We start from the raw sequence: 21852 nt of genomic DNA, 5'->3' as shown, positions 1-21852 counted from the left end.
CAGTCCAACATAATCCCATCAAAAAACATCCACAATGGAAATATGATAGTGCTGATTGGGGAATATTTAGAGAACAATTAACCAAAATAAACACTAATAACTTAAGAAATGAGGATATAAATACTTTCTACGAAAACCTCATTAATACATTACAAACAGCAGCAACCACCAACATACCCAAAACTAGTGGCACAAAAACTAAACAAACAGTACCCTGGTGGAACCCAGTATGCAAACAGGCACATAAATAAAAAAAGACAGGCACTTAAAAAATTTAAATGATCAGGCAACTCCACAGATTTGATAAATTATAAGGAAAAGGAAAGAAACTTAAAAAAGACAATTAAGCAGGCAAAATTACTGCTCAAAAATCAATATTAGGACCAGCTCTAAACAAGTTTGGGACAAGATCAAATCAATTAGTGGAAAAACAGTTAATACCACTCACAAATAGCAGGTGCACTCACAAATAAGGAAAAGGCAGATCAACTAGCCAAACATTTCTCAGCTATGAGTAGCAACCTAAACCACACCCAAGCCTTTCAGCAACACTGGGATAAAATGGAAATAACATATATACACCTTTTTAAAGATCTAGGCCCTAAAGAATCCAACCTAAATAGCGACATAACATTATACGAATGGGAAAAAGCACTGACATAAAAAAGGAAGCATCCCCAGATGAAGACCAAATAGGCTATACCATATATAAAAACGTTCCTGAAAATATTACGCACACCATAATAAAGCCGCTTAACAAGATCTGGGAAGTAGGCAAACTACCCAATAAATGGAAAAATGCAATAGTAATTCCAGTCCCCAAACAAGGTAAAGACCCCGATGACATAAACTCTTATAAACCCATCTCCCTGACTAGTAATATTTGTAAAATTACGTAAACAATAATAACCAATCGACTTAAATACCACCTGGAAAGTAACAATTTAATATCCGAAAACCAATGCTTATTTAGAAGTAAAATGTCCACTACTGATCAACTCATACGATTGGAATCAGCAATTAAACTGGCATTTAACTCCAAACGAAAGATGGCCAGAAACCTAATTGCAGTATTCGTAGACTTGGAAAAGGCATTCGACCTCTTTGGACAAAAGGCTTATTAGCCAAACTTAACCACTTTGGAATAACTGGACGATTATTTAACTTCATCTAGAAAAATTCTTAACTGACCGCAAAGTTATAACTAGAGTTGGGGACACTTACTCTGACATATACTCACTAGAGAATGGTACCCCACAGAGGAGTGTACTCAGCCCCACACTCTTTAACATCATGATTAATGACTTGGATCAAAACATAACTTCAAACCAAGTCGAAATGTCACGATTTGTGGATGACAGTGGAATGTGGAGAGCAGGTAACCCTACAAGTCACAAAGTCATCAGTGAAATCCAAGACAGCTTAAACAATATAGGGAGATGGGCAGATAAATGGGGATTTAAACTATCACATGACAAAACTACTGCAGTCCTCTTTACAACCAAACATAGTTATAAATTCAAGTACCCCAAACTCACCGTCCAAAATATAATCAACAAATTTGTAAAATCAGCAAAATTCCTAGGCATGTATTATGATGAACATCTTAATTGGGGACACCACAAAAATGATTTAGTAAACTGATGCAATAAGGATATAAACTTATTAAGGAACCTTAAAGGAACCACATGGGGATCCAATCAAGAAACGCTCTTAACACTATACAGGGCATTAATAAGATCAAAATTGGACTATGGGTGTCAAATATATAATTCAGCTCCACATATAAACCTTAAAAAAATTAGACCAGATACAAAGAAAAGCGCTAGTCACTTGTACTGGTGCTCTGTTGTCTGTATCCCTAACTGAACTCCAAATCCTAACTGGAGAACTGCCCCTACACCTAAGAAGGCAGGAATTAATCATAAGATATGCAGCTAGAGTAACTATCCACCCTATCACACACCCCACCCATATAGCCATCAATAAATGCAACACACCTTTCAGTAACAAACGAGTAACTACCATCCCTGCAGGGAAACTTACACACCAACTGATTAACCAACTACCAATTGAAGATTACCAAGCCGAATCAACAACAAACTACGACACAACGCCATGGTCCAATATCCAACCATCAATTAACACACAAAACACGGAATTTGGCAATAAAAAAGACCAGGAATTAAAACTTAAAACAATTATCTCAACTGAAATTATCACAAAATACCCTAACTTAATTAAAATATACAATGACGGGTCCAAAATATCAGAGCTCCCCAGAACAGCAGCAACAGTGGTAATACCTGAGCTGAACACTAAAATGGACAAAACGCTTCCTAACCACTGCTCTATTTACAAAGCAGAATTCTGGGATATCCTGGAAGCCCTCAGATGGATTAAGGACAACATCATACCCAAAGCAGTGATTATAAGTGACTCGCTGAGCATCATAACATCTATACTAAATAAGAATACTAAATCAAGAGAAAATTTCCTCAGGCAAACATACTTATTAATTAAAGAATTATATAACAACAAACAACAAATCGAATTCATGTGGATAGAATCCCACATTGACATTCAAGGAAATGAGATAGCTGACCAAATAGCAAAACAAAAACTAAATGAACCAACTCATATAGCCATTAATTAGTGTCGGCGAACTCCTAAGCATAACCAAAAACTTGATTGATAGCAAATGGCAGCAATGCTGGAACCAAAACACCAAAGGCAGGAAACTATATTCTAAAAGATATCAACAGGAATAAGAACCCACCTAAAATCAACAACAATGATCAAAAAACCATAACTAGGATCTATACTGGAAAAACCAAATTGGCCAGCAGCTTTGGGCGATACATAGGACCCTAACCCCACAACCCAAACTGCTACCACTGCCGGGTTCCAGAAGACCTAACACATATATTCAACACCTGCCACAAACTAAAAAAAGAAAGAACGAAACTAAAAATGGAGCAAAATATGACTGGATCCCTGGTGACATACCCAGATTTTTTAATGATTAACAACCATAACCTCCATATCACCTATATAAATATAATTAACTTTATACATGAATCTGGGTTACAAAACAAAATAAAAAACGAAAATTACATAATTCAATTGTTACCAACTAGGAGACTGGCTAACAAACCAAACATAATGACCAATAAGATCAGATGCCTTTGACATGTCTTAGCAACCCAAGCATTCAGCAAAGAAATCTATCTTATCCAAATAGTTTTAGCCAGAAAATAACATCACACAACTAATACAGGCTAAGAAACTTAAACATAGGGAACAAATAAGATCAGATGTCTCTGACACATCTTAGCAACCCGACTGATCGGCAAGGACATATGTCTTATCCAAATAGACATAACCTGGTTTTAAACATCACCTAACTAGTATTCTGGCTAAGAAACTCAAATTTAGAGGAAAAATAAGATCAGACGTCCTTGACACGTCCTAGCGACCCGAGTAATAGGCAAAGATATGTCTTAATCAAATAGACTAAGCCTGAAAATAAAAATAACACCAAACAAATCTAACCACATAAAATAACACCCGAGAAATAGGGCAACTAGGAACAGAAATAGGAGGGGGGGGGGCGGAGAAAGAAAAAAAAAATCAATTTTTTTGAAAGAAAAAAATATAAATTCTTTTTCTTCTTATAATTATTTCTCTTTTATATATTCAATCTAACCACTCCTTTACCCCTTTCTCTAAACAATACTTGACAAACCTAGCATGCATGTAACAACACTAATACCTCTGAGAGTACTCTAGCCGAAGGTGACTAATATCTATACCACGAGAAATTCTAGGCCCCCAAAATTAGAGCATATAAAGTGGTCCAACGCCCAAGACCATCAGGGCCTGCTGCACAAAGTAGCAAAACTATAAACAACTTTAGGGAAGAAGGACCCCAAACTAGCATCTATAAGGTGGTCTAAACACCAACGACCATCAAGCCCAGCAGCACAAGGCTGCAAATAAAACGATAATTTAGACAAGCAAGACCCTAAAAATGGAATCCTTCATATAAGGTGGTCTCAAACGTCCAAGACCATCAGGACCAGCCACACAAGGTAGCAAACTTTACTAAAAACTATCACCTAAGATACCTCTACTAAGCTAAATTCTAAACTCAAAACAGCACAGAGGATTTTTTCTTCAGTGCAGTGCACGCCTTTAATACTACTGAAAATTCAGTACCAAACATATGAGTGTGATGGGTCCATTCCCACTCATACATACCTAAATGCAGCTAAGTGGTGACGACTTAATAGGCTGAGTGTGTGCTGGGTCTATTCCCACTCGCCTTCAAACCCTCCATTCAGACAGGATCTCTTGTCAGGTCCACTGCCTGCTGGCTTTAAGTAAATAGTGCTCCCTGCACACATAAATGCCTTGGGGAAGTGGCTCCAATTCCGTCCCCTAGGAGCATTTAAATAGCCTACCATGTAGGCATAACGCAGAGGAACATGCTTGAAAGAGTGCAAACCTCTTTAATCCAACATAGATTCGCGCCATTCTACAGACTAACAAAAGAAGATGGCAAACGATTTATTCAACAATCTGAAACAGAGTTGGTACTGGATGATGGATGTCACCTATGTGGTGGAAAGGCTTGAGAAGGAATTAAAGTATCCAGGTAGCCTAGACTATGTGACCAGTCTAAAAGTGGCCAGAGACCTGGTACAAGGTATGACCGAGGAAGAAGTGGAAAAAATAAGATTCATTTAACCTCCATATGTGAGAGTAGGAAGCTTCAAGGAAGCACTTGATAATGTAATCAAAGTGAGGTGCTTTCTAGAAGACACAAGCTTTCTAGAAGACAAAATGTATTGGACAGAGTGGTCCTTTGTAACGTGGGGACTAGGTCAGCTAAAGAAATCAAAAGAAATGATGAAAATGGTAATGAAAGAGGTGAAAAAAATTAAAGATAACTGGGCAAAGGAGAGAAAGGAAAAAGACAAAAGAAAGAAAAAAGATGAGCATAATATATTAAATAACAACTGGATCATGATACAGGAGAAATTTAGATCAATGGGCCATCCTGACTGGATGCCAGAGACAAAAATGAAGAAGAAAGGAATCACTGAAAAAGTGAGGAAATGGTGGAATACCTGGAGAAAATAGAAGAACCCAAAGGCTCTTTTCAGAGCCACTCATATGCCTCAAAAAGAAATGCTTTCTTGCCTAAATTTTTTTCTAGTGTGTTGTATAGTTGTTTGTATAATGTCTATTGTCTGTGTTATCTCTGCCTCTGTCCCACCAGTCCCGTTCCCGCCAAGCGTTCTAGTTTTTTTTTTCTCCCTTCCCACTCATTGGTCTCGATTGAGGTCAGCTCCTTGCAACATTGTTGCTAATCATCAGTACCGAGACATCACCTTACCTGTCATGTAATTTCCCATTGTCGCTATCAATCTTGTCGCTGTATTACCCCCGGGGGTTCTGTAATGCATTTTCCCATCAGCACTATATCGCCCCCTATTACTACTCCCAACTCTGGATATTATTCATACTGTATTACAACATAATGCTAGTTTATTAAAAGCTGATTATGATCTTTATCATGTTCAACTTGCTGACATCCCATTTTGTTCTGTGATGGGTTCAACATTACCATGCATTTCTTCATGTTCTGTACCACAGACAACGAACCGAGTTGATGAGAATATTACTTAGTGTGATATACAACTATTAACTTAGATTTACTACGTTCGGGGAAAGGGCGATGCAATATATATATATATATATATATATATATATATATATATAATTTTACATCATATATGCAATAATACAACTGCTACAGGACAATTTAAATAACTTGTTCAAATCTTAATTACTATCGTTGTGCATGCCTCCCTCTCTCTCTCCAATCATTTTTCATTATCATTGTCATATTGAATATGTTGTAATACATGTATCATGTAGGCAGAAGGCTAATTTAAGCTGTTGGAACTTGTGCCCAATCCCACTGTATCCTACTGTAGCAATAAAATATGCTTATACAACAAAAAATAAAATAACTTCTTCAAGATGGTTTCTATAGTGGCCATACTGGATGTCAGATCTGTACCATTTTCAACTGGAACCAACTGGACATGGTAAGTAGTCTTTTTGTTGAAACTCCACACTCGTATGACCATCCACCTTCCATTTTGGTGGGTCTTATTGCTGTTTTTGTTGGTTTTAATGGCCAAATTATTCTGATGAAATGGGAGCTAAGTGCCTTTTGCAAGGACAGACCGAAGCAAACAAATAAGGTTGGCCTGATTGGGCAACGAAATTGCTGCCCTTGGTTATGGGTACTATGCTCTGCCAACTGAGCTACTGCGGCTCCCATTCAGGTGAAACAAAATACACGATTTACAATGTGGCGGCCATACTCATGTCTGGGCAGCAGCATTTTCATTAGGGCCAACTAGACAATATATCAAATCTTCTGGTGAAAACCCCATGCCAATATGACTTTCCATTCACAAGGAAAGAGATAGTATCTTCACTGTGGTTGAATTGATGCCCTATTGGACGTCTGATCATCATGATTTTCATTTATGACCCAGTATGCATCATAAAAAGACTTTTACTGAAAATATGATGTTGATATAACCAACTATTCTGAAGGAGCATTGATAACAACATTTACAACATGGCCACTGTGACGGCCAGACTAAATGTCCAAGCTGAACCATTTTGACCTTGCACAACTTGACAGCACTGGAAGTCTTCTGGTGAAAACCCAGTGCTGATACGACTTTCCGTTCAGGAAAAGTGGCAGTAACATGATTTTCAAGATGTGTGTGTTTGTGATTTAGATTTTTAATGTAGCTTTAACAATTTTCCAGTCAAATCACTATGATGTCTGCAGTGTGGCAGTTTATAGTGATGTCTAGCACTGGGACATAATGATGCAGACATGTTGCATGATGTCCACCTAGTCACATTATCCTGACACTAGGCCAACCAGTCCCAACACTAACCTCTTAATGCTGAGTGCCTAGCGAGGCAGCTGTTACTACCAGTTTTATAAGTGTTTGGTATGACTCGGCCAGGGTTCGAACCCACAACCTCCCGCATCCAGGGTGGACCCTCTAACCACTATGCCACTGGAGCGGTGATTTTCAAGATGTATGTTATGGCGGTGATACTAATCTTTGGATTGAACCCATTTACATTTAGAACCAACTAGACACCACAAGTCTTTTTATTGAAAAACCCTAAGCTGACAAGACCATCCATTCAGAGAAGTAGCAATAACAAGATTTTCAAGATGGGTCCTGTGGTGGCCATGCTGTTAGTCTGAGCAGTACCATTTTCATTTAGGACCAACTAGACTATGGAATGACCCTGGGTGTAAAGTTTCATGGCAATCCTGCAAGTTATTTCGTAGGAGTAGTGATAACAAACTTGTACAGGGGCCTTGAGTGGCTGAGTGGTCTAAAGCACTCACTGTTATGGATCAATGCCATCTCACCTTTGTCTGCATTGGTTCGAGTCTCGGGCTCAGCCAATGTGGGTACGTGAGAAAGCTTGGCAGTAGCTTCTCATTAGTCGGTGGTTCTTTCCAGGGTTCTTCCTCCACCATTTATACTGGCTGCCATGTATTGCCTATCATGTGCTGAAAAATGACATTAAACCCTACAACATCAACAACAAACTTGTACAGACAGATTGATGTCCGACGATGGACAACAGATGACAGATAACAGACCATCCCATAAGCTCTTGTGGTCAATGACAAATAGAACTCACAATCTCTCAACTGCAATATTATTATTCTCAAATGACTTCATGTCATAAATGCAGGATAATGGGCACATGTTTACAAATGGCATACACAATACATGTATGTTGAATTTATCAGTGTACATTGAACTGTGCAGTTGCTTAATCCTGTAATGAATCTAAAGATATATGTTGTATTAACTGTCAAATTTAGTCTGCCATATAAGTGACACTTATGGACAAGATTAGTTTTGTCTGCCACATACGTGATAGTTATGGATGTAAAAAAGACAACTTTATTTTACAGTATTCGGCATATTAATCAGGTTTGTCGTGAATGCCATCACTGCACAGTAAAGGATATGTCTTTGAAAAGAATTAGGTTTGTCGTGAATTTCATCATTGCTGAGTAGGTGCAGTTGTAGGGTTTAATGCCATTTTTCAGCACATGATACGCTATACATGGTGGCCAGTATAAATAAATGGTGGGTGAAGAACCCAGGAAAACCCCAGAAAGAACCAATAACCCACGAGAAGCTACTAGCACGCTTTCTCACATACCCACATTGGCTGAGCCTGAGGCTCGAACCCATGCAGACAGAGGTGCAATGGCAGTAATCCATAACAGTGAGCGCTTTGGACCACCCTGCCACTCTGGGCCCCTTCAATGCAGAGTAAACAATGTGTCTTTGGAAAGTATCAGGCTTGTCATGAATGACATCATTGCACAGTAAAGGATATGTCATTGAAAAGCATCATTATAGAGCAAAGGGTTAATATTAGGTGTTCTAGCAATAACTTCGTATGAATTTTACTAATGAAAGAGGGGCCCCGAGTGGCCGAGTGGTCTAAAGCGCTCTTCGTTACGGATCACTGCCATCTCACCTCTGTCTGCGGCGGTTCGAGTCTAAGATTCAGCCAATGTGGGCATGTGAGAAAGCTTGCCAGTAGCTTCTCGTGGGTCGGTGGTTCTTTCCGGGGTTTTCCGGGTTCTTCCTCCACCATTAATACTGGCCGCCATGTATAGCCTATCGTGCTCAAAAATGGCGTTAAACCCCACAACAACAACAACAACAACAACTAATGAAAGAATTACTGTAACAGAAAATAGATCTGCACTTCATTAATGTTATTACAAAAATGTTTTAAAAAGCTTTCAATATCTACAACAATTATTGTCACCTGAATCCCCAAGAATTCTGCAGCAGCTTGTGTCAGAAATTTCTTTTACCTAAGATTTTATTCATGGATTAAAATAGATAAACATCTAAGGATTTAATGAAAATTACAAAAATGAAAGCTAGAAATTTTAAAACATAGTTAAAATTTCAAGAAAATTTGTATTCAATTTTTTATTTGTTTATTCTTTTATTTATTACATGCTTTACATTACTGCTAAATAATGATCTTAATATATTAGCAAGATTTACTGTTGCTTTCATTTCTAAATTATTATTATCATATCAGGAATTAAAAGTTATGTTTATTGGTTTGCTTGTTTATTATACATACATGCTTCACATTCAACTATTGCCACAATGCCATTAGCAGTTTATTCATACTTCATGAATGGTAAGATTTCTCAGCTAATAATACAAAGCGGTGAGATGTCTCATACTCCTCTGGCCTGTCGAAGACAATCCTACAGGGCACACTTAGAGAAATGAGAAAATGCAACAGAAGAAGAGTGTGTGTGTGTGATTTGGATTTTTAACGTAGCTTTAACAATTTTCCAGTCATATCGCTATGATGTCTGCAGTGTGAGTTTATAGTTATGTCTAGCACTGGGGCATCATGCCACAGACATGTAGCATGTCCCACCCAGTCACATAATCATGACACCAGGCTGACCTGTCCCACACTAACCTCTTAATGCAGCTGCTAGTACCATTTTTATGTCTTTGGTATGACTCTGCCGGATTTCAAACCCATGACATCCCTCATTCAAGGCAGACTCTCTAACCACTAAGGTTACAAAAGCATTCAACAGAGGAAGAGATTGGAAGATAACATCAATTAGTGGATAGGCATGGACTCGGCAAAATCACAAAGAGCAGTAGAAAATTGTGCAAAATGGAAAGATTGTTTCGTAGTCGTCACCATTGTCTCTATGACCAGCCAGGTTACAGAAAAAATGAAAAATGAAATGAACACAGTGCATTTACAGACATACAGACCCTGAAACACAATTTTACTATGTTTGCATTTTATTCCAGTTCATTTGGACTTCATCTGCATTCCATTCATATTTTCATTTCAGATATCAACTCATCATTTTTCTTTTGTCTCCAAAATGATTCTGATTTTGCATTTATTGCTTTCAATTTATGCTTTTCACTCATTTGGAATTCATTTACAAAGTCAGAATTAAAAAAAATAAATTATAATACTAAATGGAAAGAACTATTTCTTTCATACATTGTCTTATTAAAATTATGCTTTAATAACATAGAAAATACATACAATTCAAAGGACAACATAGAATTTTGATAAATATAAAAATAACCACAAATGCAATAATGTAAAAATAAAGCTGTATAGATATAATGATGATGTCAATACATCAATGTCAGCTATGACAATTTCATGGCTTGCAAGCAGTCACAAATAATTGTCTTCAAGTGTAAAGAATAAAGAATCTCACCCTGGATTATCAGGCAAAAGAGCTTTCAACCATGGAAATTGAACAAGCAGCCCAAAATAAAGATAAAATTTTTATTGTCAAATTCATTCAAGAAGTTTATTTGCACGTCATTGCATTTTCATGAATCATTCGTGTTCTGAATTTTGCAATGGCATTCCCCATTTCTTTCATAATGCATTCATAGTTTTATATACTAAATACTACTACATTAAGTTTGTATTCATTCTGCATCCAGCTTTTGTTTCACTGGTAAAATTAAGAGTTTCAGGGTTTGTATATTCACACAAATGTTTATAACATTACTATACGAGTAAGTATAAAGATGACACTTTAAATGTTAAGTGATAAAGACCGGCAGTGAATTCAGAATTAATCTTCCTTTTGGGACTGGTAAAAAATGTATAAATAAAGGATGTATATGTACAATCAATAGGAAAAAGAAAGTTACCAACAGAGTTTGTAAGCTCAGTACTGAGAAATTACAAGTGGAGATTTCCACAAATTTTCACAATGTAAAGAAAATCAATCTTTCCATATGCAGAAGATTAGTCCGAAATTTGCAAAGTCATGTTTTTCAATTAATTTCCACTTATTTGTGCAACTGAAAAGTAGGCAGTTTGAATTTTCTGCAAACTTAGAGCTTTCCAAAGAAAATATTTCTGCATCTATTGAAAACTCTGATGCAGGAAGGTCAGCCTATATGAAAATGGCAGTGCCCTTCACAGCTTGTCATACTCATGATTATTACAAAGGAAATTTTTTGAATAAAAAAAATACTTTGTTTAGTTTTTTCTGTTTCAAGGATTCAGTAGTCTCTTTTAACTCACCCAAAGCTGAAACAGTTTCATCTACAAAGATAATCATGTGTGACAGTTCTGATACCTGAACTTGGAGTTCTTTGGCACTGACCAACTGCTGTTTTGATTTCTTACAAGATGTCAGGATCAATAGGATTTACATCCAAGATGTCAAAAATAACTGACACAATATATACCAACTTCAAAGATTTAGATTTTGTTATATTTACATTGCAAACATAACTGTTGTTTAACACAATTTCAGAAACAAAAATAGAGGTCAGTCTGGCCCTACCCCAACCCTAAGTTTTCAGACAGTTTTACTTGGAATTGTTTTCTTTGTTCTTAATGTTTGGGGCATTATGAGAGATAATTACTTTTGGACATGCAAACACATTCGATGAAGATGGCCTAATGGAATAAAATTTCATACAAATATTTTCAGTGGTTCAGAAGTTAAAACCCAGATGAGGAAATGGGTCAAAAAGTGATAGTTCCCCTTGCTAAGACTGTGAACTTTGTGATTAAGATCACCATCAATAAATAATTTTTAAATTTAAAATATATATATATATATATATATATATATACACACACACACACACACACATGGTCGAAGTGTTATCCAAAACTCTCCAATGCTTGCAAATTTGCACGAGTTATGGGTCAAAAGAAATACATGTCTCAAAAGATGTAAAACCGTGCCATTCATAACAGAAATGTACACAATTTTTCACAGAAGAATGTATTTAATCAAGTACTGTAATTGTTGTTGTGTTGCGAGTTTAATGCCATTTATTTTTCAGCACACAAAAGATTATGCATGGTGGCCACTATAACTGGTGGAAAAAGAACCCTGGAAAACCCACGCAAGAATCACCAACCCATGGGAAGCTACTAGCAAGCTTTCTCACATATCCACACTGGCAGAACCCAAGACTCAAACCCATGTGGACAGAATTGATATGGCAGTGACCAGTAAAGGTCAGTACTTTAGACCACTTGGCAACCTTGGATCCCAAGTACTGTAATTGTCATTTTGGCATGATGGAAACTATTTACAAACAAAATGATTCATAATAGCTGCAATTCAGCACTGGTAGAACATAATACTTGGCATTCAACTCCAAATACTACAACAGATCACCTTCCTGTCCAAAACAAAATCAAAACTTGTTGAATGAAGATTGGCATTTAACTCCATAAACTACAATAGATCACCTTCCTGTCCAAAATAAAATCAAAACTTGTTGAATGAAGATTGGAATTTAACTCCATATACTAAAAGAGATCACTTTCCTGTCCAAAATCAAAACTTGTTCAATGAAGATAGTTTCTGAACAAAAAAATGCATGGATAATAACTACAAATGTTGCTTTTGCTCAACAAATACCAATGCATTTATGAAATTCTGATCTTGGGCACACGCTTCTTTTTAATAATGCTAAGAAAAAGGAATATTATTGCCTGTATTGATTGCTTATATGAAATACAAATACATCCAGTCTTGTCTTTCTGCCAAAACATATCATATAGGAGGTATTATATATATATATATATATATATATATATATATATATATATATATATATATATATATATATATATATATATATATATAAAAACTACTGTGTTATATATTGTTGGAAGAGAAAGATGAAACAAATTTACAAAAGTATATATGAGGAACCATCCATACACTTCCCAAGCTCTTGTATATATATAGCACATGGCAAAATCTGTAGCATACTTGGGTATATTTAACTGGTATAACTGAAAAACTAAATGACATTTAAAAATTCATTTTGCTTCTCAGAAGTAGAAAGTCATACTGATGGGTTTATGTGAAAATATGTGTAAAATGTTTGTTATTGCTATATACTTGCTTACAAAGTGAATCCATCTGCAAACATCCTAGACCCTGATCTTCCATCTTCTAATGTTCCAGCAGATCAAGGTCTATTTTGCTTGTTCTACTGATTGCCCTTATCAAATTGCACAGATCTAGATCTGCCAGTGCATTATGTAATAGCAGATCTAAATCTGTGCTGTTGGACTGAATATATAACATGGTTGTGTTGCAGATGCATGAAAGTACCTCAAGACTAAATCCTAACTAAGGACCTGTGAGGTTAAAACAATACTTGACACATGTGCCAAAACAGGTAAGGACTGACAACAGGTTAGTCTTTACAACATAAAATATAGCCATGTTTTAAAGTGAATTTTAATAACTAAATTCTTGTATGTAAGCCATTTAAGGAAGACTACATCTGCTTATTATGTGTGATTGGTGCTACTCGTTTGTATACATAATCAACAGAACATTTATTTGGTTCTTTAAATTAAATATTAGGGCTTTCTTAACATGGCATTTGACCTTACTTTTGTTGCTTTGCTGATGGTGACCAACAAAACAGTTCTCTCAATGCCAGATTCACGACAGACGTGCCACCTCATGTTATGATATCAGAACAACCAGCTAAGCATCATTGGACAAAACTAACCTTACAGGATAAAATTAGATCAACGAGTATGACTGTGTCACTGAAGAAACATGGGGAAAAATTCAGCATAGGAACATCTATTTTTCTGATACTTAAAGAAAACAGAATTCTGCATAATGAATTTGAAAACAACAGTGATGCAAACAAACATCATTTCAACAATGCCTGCAAATTTGAAAAAATGAATGATCTTGTGTGGCAATGGTTTAGCCAAGCTAGAACCAAAACATTCCGATCTCAGACCCCATAATTTATAATCTCTCTCTCATCACATAAGCACTAAGAAAAAGACAGTTGTTCAGCTATGCAAGAGCCACTGGAAAACCAAAAACCTCTCAAAACAAAACAAAAACTAGGTCCTGGTTTTGAGGGATTTCACTTTTCTTAGCAAGAGTACACTTATGGGAAGTAGATGGGTTCTGAAGAACTGTGTCTTGACTATTAATGATATTATAACACGGCTCGATATTGAGGCATACGAGACAGTACTCCTAACAAATAAGGAACCAACTTTATTATACAAAAGTGTTAGCTGAATACAGCAAATGATGTAAAGTTACATAACTTTCAAGGAAATTTATGCAACATTTTAACATAGTTTATGCTAACACCATTAATGCCATGTAACACCAAAACCTATCTGGCCTCACCAGAAAGATAAATTAAACCGTTACGTAACTTTTAGGTCACTGTTACAAACGTCTATTGCTTAAGATATTTTGTTTAAAACAGATGCACCAACAGTGCAAATTTTGTGGCTTTTTGTAATAGGTTACGTTGATTCAGCATGGAACAGTTGGTCCAAGTGACTATGATTTGGTTTATTATACAAAGTAACCTAACAAAGCATATGCTACAAATGAGGTGGGAAAGGATATTTAAGCAATACAGTCCAGAGATGCAGAAAACAAAAATTAATGCATGCATGAATGAAGGGATGCATGTATGGGAAAGTGAATACTATTTATAATACTTGCTCTGACTCCATATATTATCATATATACTTACTTATAAGACAAGTCCAACTGCAAACTGCAAAGACCCAGATCTGGGTTTGTGCAGTTTGTTAAGAGTAATCAGAAAAACATGCAAGACAGGTCCTGACCTGCAGGTGCATAATGCTATAGCAGATCTGGATCTTAGCTGTTTGCAGGTTTGACTTGACTTATAAGTGAGTATATATGATATTCTGGTATAATGATTAGGCAAAAGACACCCCCAAAACTACAATGGCTCAACATCACACTTCCATGCTTTTCTCTAAATATTCCAAAATAAATATTGCAAAATACTTGCAAAAAACATGTCTTTACATTCTGAGTCTACATTTGAAGTTTGGTTTGACCAATATGACTCCTAATAGAAAATATAAGCTGAAAATTGTATTGAATTTATACATAAAATAGTATCTTTAAACATCTTTATTATCTAACAGGAAAGTTTTCTTAACTGTCACAATTTAAGCAATTTTTCTTCTTCAAGTCACAGTAATCTTGACCTCTGACCCTGGAACCAACAGGGTTCTTCCTTACCCTGATTTCAAGCCATCCACAAAGAGCAATAACTGTAGATGGTGAAGAGCTCAAGATCAAAAGTTCAAGCCATCCACAATGTTTGGTGACTGTAGTTAGTGGAGAACTTGAGTTATTGTGCAAAAATCGTTCTTCCTCTGTCAATGAAAATGACCGTGACCTTTGAACTTTTGACCCTTTAAATCAATAGTTCTTCTTTACCCCAGGTGCAAGACACCCACAAAATTTGGTAACTGTATATGGTGGACAGCTGTTAGTAACTGTGCATATACAAAATATTGACAGCCTTATGACAGGCATAAAAATATTGTCTTTTTAAGGGTCATGTATCATTTTCAATGGGCCATTTTTAAAATGAGCGTCTCAATGGAATTTACACTCCACTTGCTAAAATGAACTTGGATGAATTCATGAGAAGTTCATTTCTTCCCTCCTTGTACCTTTTTGAACTGCTGAGTATTGATATCTCAGATATTTTTTGAGAAACTCCAACATACCAATGATAACACAAATATTTTCTCATATGTATGACCTAATATGTTCACATGAGACATGCAGCATAAAAATCAATGTCAAGGCCTTTGTCCTGGAAACTGATATCATGGACAGAATATCAATGAACTTCTCTCCAATACTGCTAAAATATATCCACATGTTATATTTGGTTTAATTCATATTTAATAATTAAAAAAACAACAAACAAACAAACAGAAAACATCACACTGAACTGGCAGTAATCAACATATTCTTATCATATGTCCACAAACTAGGTTTTATAAAAATTCATTCATGCTTTTCTTAATTGAAACTAATATCTGAGTTCTGACCATCTACTCCTTTATTGAAAAACAAAATACAATGTCAGATGTAAATTCAGTGATATTTGAAAAAGTCACTGTGTCCATAAGCTCCGTGGAGTACAAAAATGCAAGCAATGACTTTTAACTTGAAGCCAAGAACAAGAAAGTCTGGTTTTCAAACTTGTTTACAACAGGGTGGACACACTGTAGTCAGATCTTCACCATTTTCATTCAGGACCATTTATGCATTCCATGAAGTGTTCTTGCATAAACAACACACCAATGCCATCATTCTTTCAAGAGGAATAGTATATGAAAATATTTTAGATGGCCACCAGTTTCAGTCCTGAAGGACATATTGGCACTATTTTGAATCAGGATTGTTATAGTATTGCAGTAAAAAATCAAGTTAAGACTACCATGCATGAAATGTAGCCATAAAATAATTTTCAGAATGGTCACTAAGGCAGTCATTTTGGAGGTTATATAAACCAGATGAATAAAGGACCAACTATGTTTTGTAAGAAATTGTTTAGTGAAACATTATGCCAAAACAATCATCCATTATGAAGGAGTGGTCACAAGCAGACTTTCAAGATAAACACCTCTGAGGACATATTGGTTCTTATATCTGTCCCATTTTCATTCTGGACCAACCACATATAAGGAAAAATCTTGCAGTGGAAACCTATGTCAACATGAACATCCACTGAGAACTATCAAAAATGAGATTTTCAAAGTGGCCACCATTCCATAACATCTGGAGGTCAGAACAGCACCATTTTCATTTCAGACCATGTATATGTCATACGAAGTTTACTAGTTGAAACAGAGTCAATCTTAGACAGCCATGTTTGGGTAGCAATAACAATAAGATCAGCATAATCTTTAATTATGGTCATATAATATCAAAAAATTTCTAAATAAAAACTCCATGTTTTATGGCCATCCTTGAAAGAGTAGCAGTAACAAGATTTTCAAGATGGCCACTATGGCAGTCACACTGGATATTCTAGCGGCACCATAATTAGACCAAAAGATGAAACTGTGAACTGGATTTAATCATTTTCTTCCATGTATTTATGAATAGTGATAACAACTGTTAACAGACAATGCAGGCTCATACAAATAAACCACACAACAGGCACCATGTAGGGTTTCAGACTAATGAGCAAATGAATTTCAAAGAAATGACAAGTGCTAGAAGGGGATTCCATGTTGTCCAAGATTACAATGTTTCCATGTGGTGAAGACCAATATCTTTAGTTCCTGGCTGAGGAAGCAGCATTCCCTGGAGCTATACTCATCTCTCCTCCTTGTCCTCCATCTCGTGGGGGGCTCTGTCAAAATACAAATCAAAGTATCCATGATAGTGATGTAGTTATCTAATGAGAAGAGTATAAAGAAGTAAAAGAGAACAAGCAAGAGTAAAACTGCTAAAAATTGCTCTAAAGTCGAATGTAAAATCAATTAAATCTGCTTTAAAGGACAAGAAGTTGACACTGAATAATATTGTGTTACAACAGGAGTACTGTGAAAAACACATTATAAGCTAACCTTGTGTTATATGCAAGCACTAGCAGATGGCAATGGCAATGACCTTGACCTATGAGGTCCTGAACCAAACTTGTAGCATAGAAATTATCTTATTTTCTTATTCACCTACTCATTACAATGAGTTTTGACCTTTTACTCCCAAAATCAGTAGATTTCTTCATCACAGTTTGGTTAAATAACTTACTCAAAACAAGAGACATTATACAAAACAAACTTTTCTTTTGAGTCATAATGTCCTTAATTTTCACCTATTGACCTCCAAATCAAGTGCAATTTCTCTACAAACAATGGTGAAAGTATGTAGTTTAGAACTGAAGTTTCTATGTTAAAAATATCAGTTTTATTCTTTCAGTCAGTCACCTTGATGCTTGACCTTTTGACCCTCCAATTAATAGGCTTCTTACTCACCGGGTCTTTCCAGTGAGTCTGTCCTGGTGGGTTCCTTGGACTGGCAGCTCAAGAAGATCAAGATGACCTTGCTTCATGGCCAGCATCAATGGGCCAGGGGCAGGTGATAGGTCTTGAGATGCCATGGAGGGAATGAACCCTCTGAAGTTGTTTTGGCCTCCAATGGAGCAAATCCACTGACAGCTCCATGGATAAGGATAATAGGATAAGGCATGCCTGTAAGTTTTGGCAAATGTCTCCAAGAGTCAATGAGATTCCTCCTTCAGAAGGCTGAAGGAGGTGGCCTAAAAAGATCAGCATCTGAGGCTATGGTGACAAGCAACTTAGTTCAAGTTCCAACATCTCCAGTAGCTTAGCTGGAAGATGGGCCCAGGAACCCATGGAAATGCCCAGCTTGTGATGCCCCAGCATCCAAATGGGGGGGAGGGGCAGCTTGAGGGGCCTGTCATGGGAATGCACCTGTAGTTTGCTGCAGAGATCAGAGTTCTCAGTTTGGGGGTGGGGAGGACCACACCTTACACTGACTAGCAAATCCTGGCTCATACAGAACGTTTGAGAAAGCTACTGACTGTAGCCAAATGAGAGTGCAAAATGGCAATCTAGGTGTGATGTATCCCCAAAAGAGTTTCTCCAACCTGTAGAGGACTTTCCTGTCTTTAAAGCCTGAGGCTTAGGACATCTTATCGAAAGATCTGATTTCCTCCTCCATCACTGCTTGAAGGAATGGTTGGAAGGAGGAAGGGAAACAAAAACGAGGTAGAGGTGCAAACTAAGTTTCTGCACTGAGTTCATTAAAGTCAACTTAGACTGATGGACATCTTCATCTAGCTCTTGTTCCTGGAAGATGAACTTTGTGACTCCATGCCTTTCTGATGAAGAAGAGACCTGAGGGTAAGGACAGTCTTGTCCCATAATTGCTCCTGAAAAGCAAGGAAACTTGCTAGTGATCGACTTAACAGGGGGATGAGAGTATTTCTTGACCTACTGGAGTGTCGGGGTAGAAGACCAGCCTCTCTCTCCTTTCTTTGTGACTCCACTTTATAAGCATATGATTACCAAGTTATTGTCCTGGTTATAGGGTCAAGGCATTGAACTCCAAGGTGACATAAAAGGGAAGGATCATTCATTTCCCTTGAGTGAATGTCACCACATCCTACAGGGATTAAACAGGACTATAGGAATGGAGTGATGCCAATCTGATCCCCTTGATTGGTCTGGCACATGCACACCTACTTCCAGTCTCCACTGTGATTTATCATTAGCCTCACAAAGGCCTATCCCCTTACGAAAGAGGATCTAATAACTGGTGATTGATGCCCAGTGGATGCTGACTGGTAACCAGTGCCTGGTGACTAGTGTCCAGCAACAGCCATTAGAATTTTTGGATCCCTTTTGCTTTTTGTAAACATTTCATAATGTAACAAAAACCCATCTGCACTTTAAATCCAGTTTGACTATGCATAGCAGACTAATATGTTGGCATATTGACAAAACTTGTTTTTTACAAGCGAGACAAAGTACTTAACAATATAACAAACAAACCTTTATTATGATAAATCAAAGTTAATTCAACAAAATGTAACTGGAGAGGTAAAACTTAGTTTAAATGGTTTAATACTTACCTGGTGTGACTGTGTAGTTGCTACTTTTCAAGACCAAAATATATCACAACCATATGACAAGAATTCATCCTTTCATTAAGGTGAACCAGAAGATTCTAGAACAATGGATTACCCTGGGCCACCCCTTAGATACCATTCCCATTCTCACTGTCCATCATTCTTGTTAGAATACAGCCCAACTTAGTGGGACATTAAGTATGGGGTGGGAGAACGTAATCTGGCAATAGCAACAGGTTAAGTATTGCATTCAAATTAGCTTTACACCCAAAATAACTACATTTCAATATCATTAATACATACCTGTTGCTCTTGCTGAGCCAAAATTGTCAGTTTGGTAGGAGGCTGACGATCCTACAATTTGTGAAGAAAAACAATATCAAGGAATACTCAAGAGTAGGAGACTACTGTGACATGGAATTTGTATGACCACATTCTGAATGACGACAGTCAGATCCAAGGAAAACATACCTTCACTTTGGTAAGCTCATGAGTGAAGGTATCATACATACTTGTCTATGAGTCAAGTCAAACTGCAAACAACAAAGAACCAGATCTGCCACAACATAATGCCTGCAGATCAGGGTCTACGTTATTTGTTCTACTGATTACTCCAATAAACTGCTCATACCCAGATCTTCCGGCTCATTATGTGATGGCAGATCTGGATCTATGCAGTTAGCTGTTGGTATGGTCTTATAAGTGTGTATATATGGTAAGAGGTGAAATAAGCGTCAGATGCTAAAATGTGACATTCATCACATGATCTAGAGACAAATGCATTTGACAGGCCCATGAGGCAACTATGGCTCAAACTTCATGTACTTTAATTTTCATGAAAGACAGGTCCCTATCTGTAAGGGAATGTTATGGTCTCTTGGTAGATATTACAACTCACATTGAAATGGCAAAAGCTGAAATATCAGTTGAACCATTAATAGTGAGAAAAAGATACCTCCTACCCTTTCGTCTCTCTTTTGATAAAAATATCTCTTTCAGATAAAAACATAAAGCCCTAATTAGTCATAAAAGTCTATCTTGATCATCCCCAGTACAGATATGACTCACACTAGGGACATGAACCAAGAATGGAGCAACTGTGGAAGCATCTTTTTTATATATAAAAATCTGGTTGGCAAGGATAGAATCTGCCAATTCATAATTTCCACTGAACTTAATACATGTACAACGTTGTTCTACAGACATGGCATGAAGCTCATTCCTATGCCTCACAGATGCTAAAAGGAGGAAAATCGCCTCATGGGGTAAGATTCTCAAAGGAAAATTCAGCCTAAGGTTCACAAGAATGGGAATATGATTTATTAATAGACCACAAGGCACAAAATATTCTATTTAAGCACTAATAGGCATGACACTGATCTTTACAGCTCGAAATACTTGATCAGGATTGCTAAGTTTGAGTCTGTCCTGATGGCTGGACCATTCAAAAATTTGAGTGTTGGATAGGGCTGCTCTATTGGTCTTATTAACAGAAAGAGCATTGTCAAACAATGCTGCCAGGATTTTATCTAAAGTGAGGAACTCAGCCCATGTCAACAAAATAAGAGGAAAGTAGAAAAAAGAGAGGGAGGAGGAAATAGCCATAATTCAATATTTACCTAACGCTTAAGTCTCCATCTTTCTCTATTCATGCTCCATCCTGATAGAACTCTATTGAAATCAAAACCTTAAAAAGATGTGTTGCCTCTATTTGTATAAGCACTGAGCGTAATATGTTCTTTATATGTGCATGAATACTGTTCTGTGCTGAGAATACCCTTTCACAGTCTACATCTTAAAGGGCATATATACAGCTGGCTTAGCCAGCTTAAACAATTTGTGAAACTGTTCTTTATGGTTGTTATGTACATTTTTCCATAGCTCATAGGTATTGTCTTTTGGATACATCTGCTCCAAGATGAGATTTTTCACCAACATAAACTCTAATCTGCAAAAGTTTCACTTTCTTGAATCAATACTTTGCTGACTGTGCTCGATTCTTTTTTTATCTGTTCCATAATGACACATTATGGTTTTTAAGTCTATCAATGCATTAGTCTCCTTTTCTCAGAGGTATTTTGACCATAAAAATATCTTTACTTTTTAATTTAATTTTTTATATTCTTATTTATTCAGTTTATCTAAACCCTTATAGGGTTATATAGGTGCCTTCTTGAAAAATGACAGATGTCACAATATTTCTACCAGTGGTATGACTTATGTCATGACAAGCACTTTAAGGGTT

At 36.6% G+C, this 21852-nt stretch overlaps 1 protein-coding gene across 1 annotated transcript in view; it reads right to left on the bottom strand.

The window, feature by feature from the left end:
• Positions 1–14180: 14180 nt before the first annotated feature.
• LOC149803564 (COP9 signalosome complex subunit 1-like) overlaps positions 14181–21852 on the bottom strand; it is a 76960-nt gene continuing 69288 nt past the window's right edge. Inside the window, exon 14 of the mRNA XM_089953297.1 lies at positions 14181–17363. Within this exon, the coding sequence (XP_089809423.1) occupies positions 17286–17363 (78 nt within the window). The 3' untranslated portion in view covers positions 14181–17285. The remainder of the gene's footprint in view (positions 17364–21852) is intronic.

This window comes from Sinohyriopsis cumingii, chromosome 3 (genome assembly GCF_028554795.1).
Source record: "Sinohyriopsis cumingii isolate HCF-2022 chromosome 3, ASM2855479v2, whole genome shotgun sequence".
Classification (NCBI taxonomy): domain Eukaryota; kingdom Metazoa; phylum Mollusca; class Bivalvia; order Unionida; family Unionidae; genus Sinohyriopsis; species Sinohyriopsis cumingii.
The sequence above is the reverse complement of the archived record's forward strand: the minus strand, read 5'-3'. Positions and strand labels throughout refer to the sequence as shown.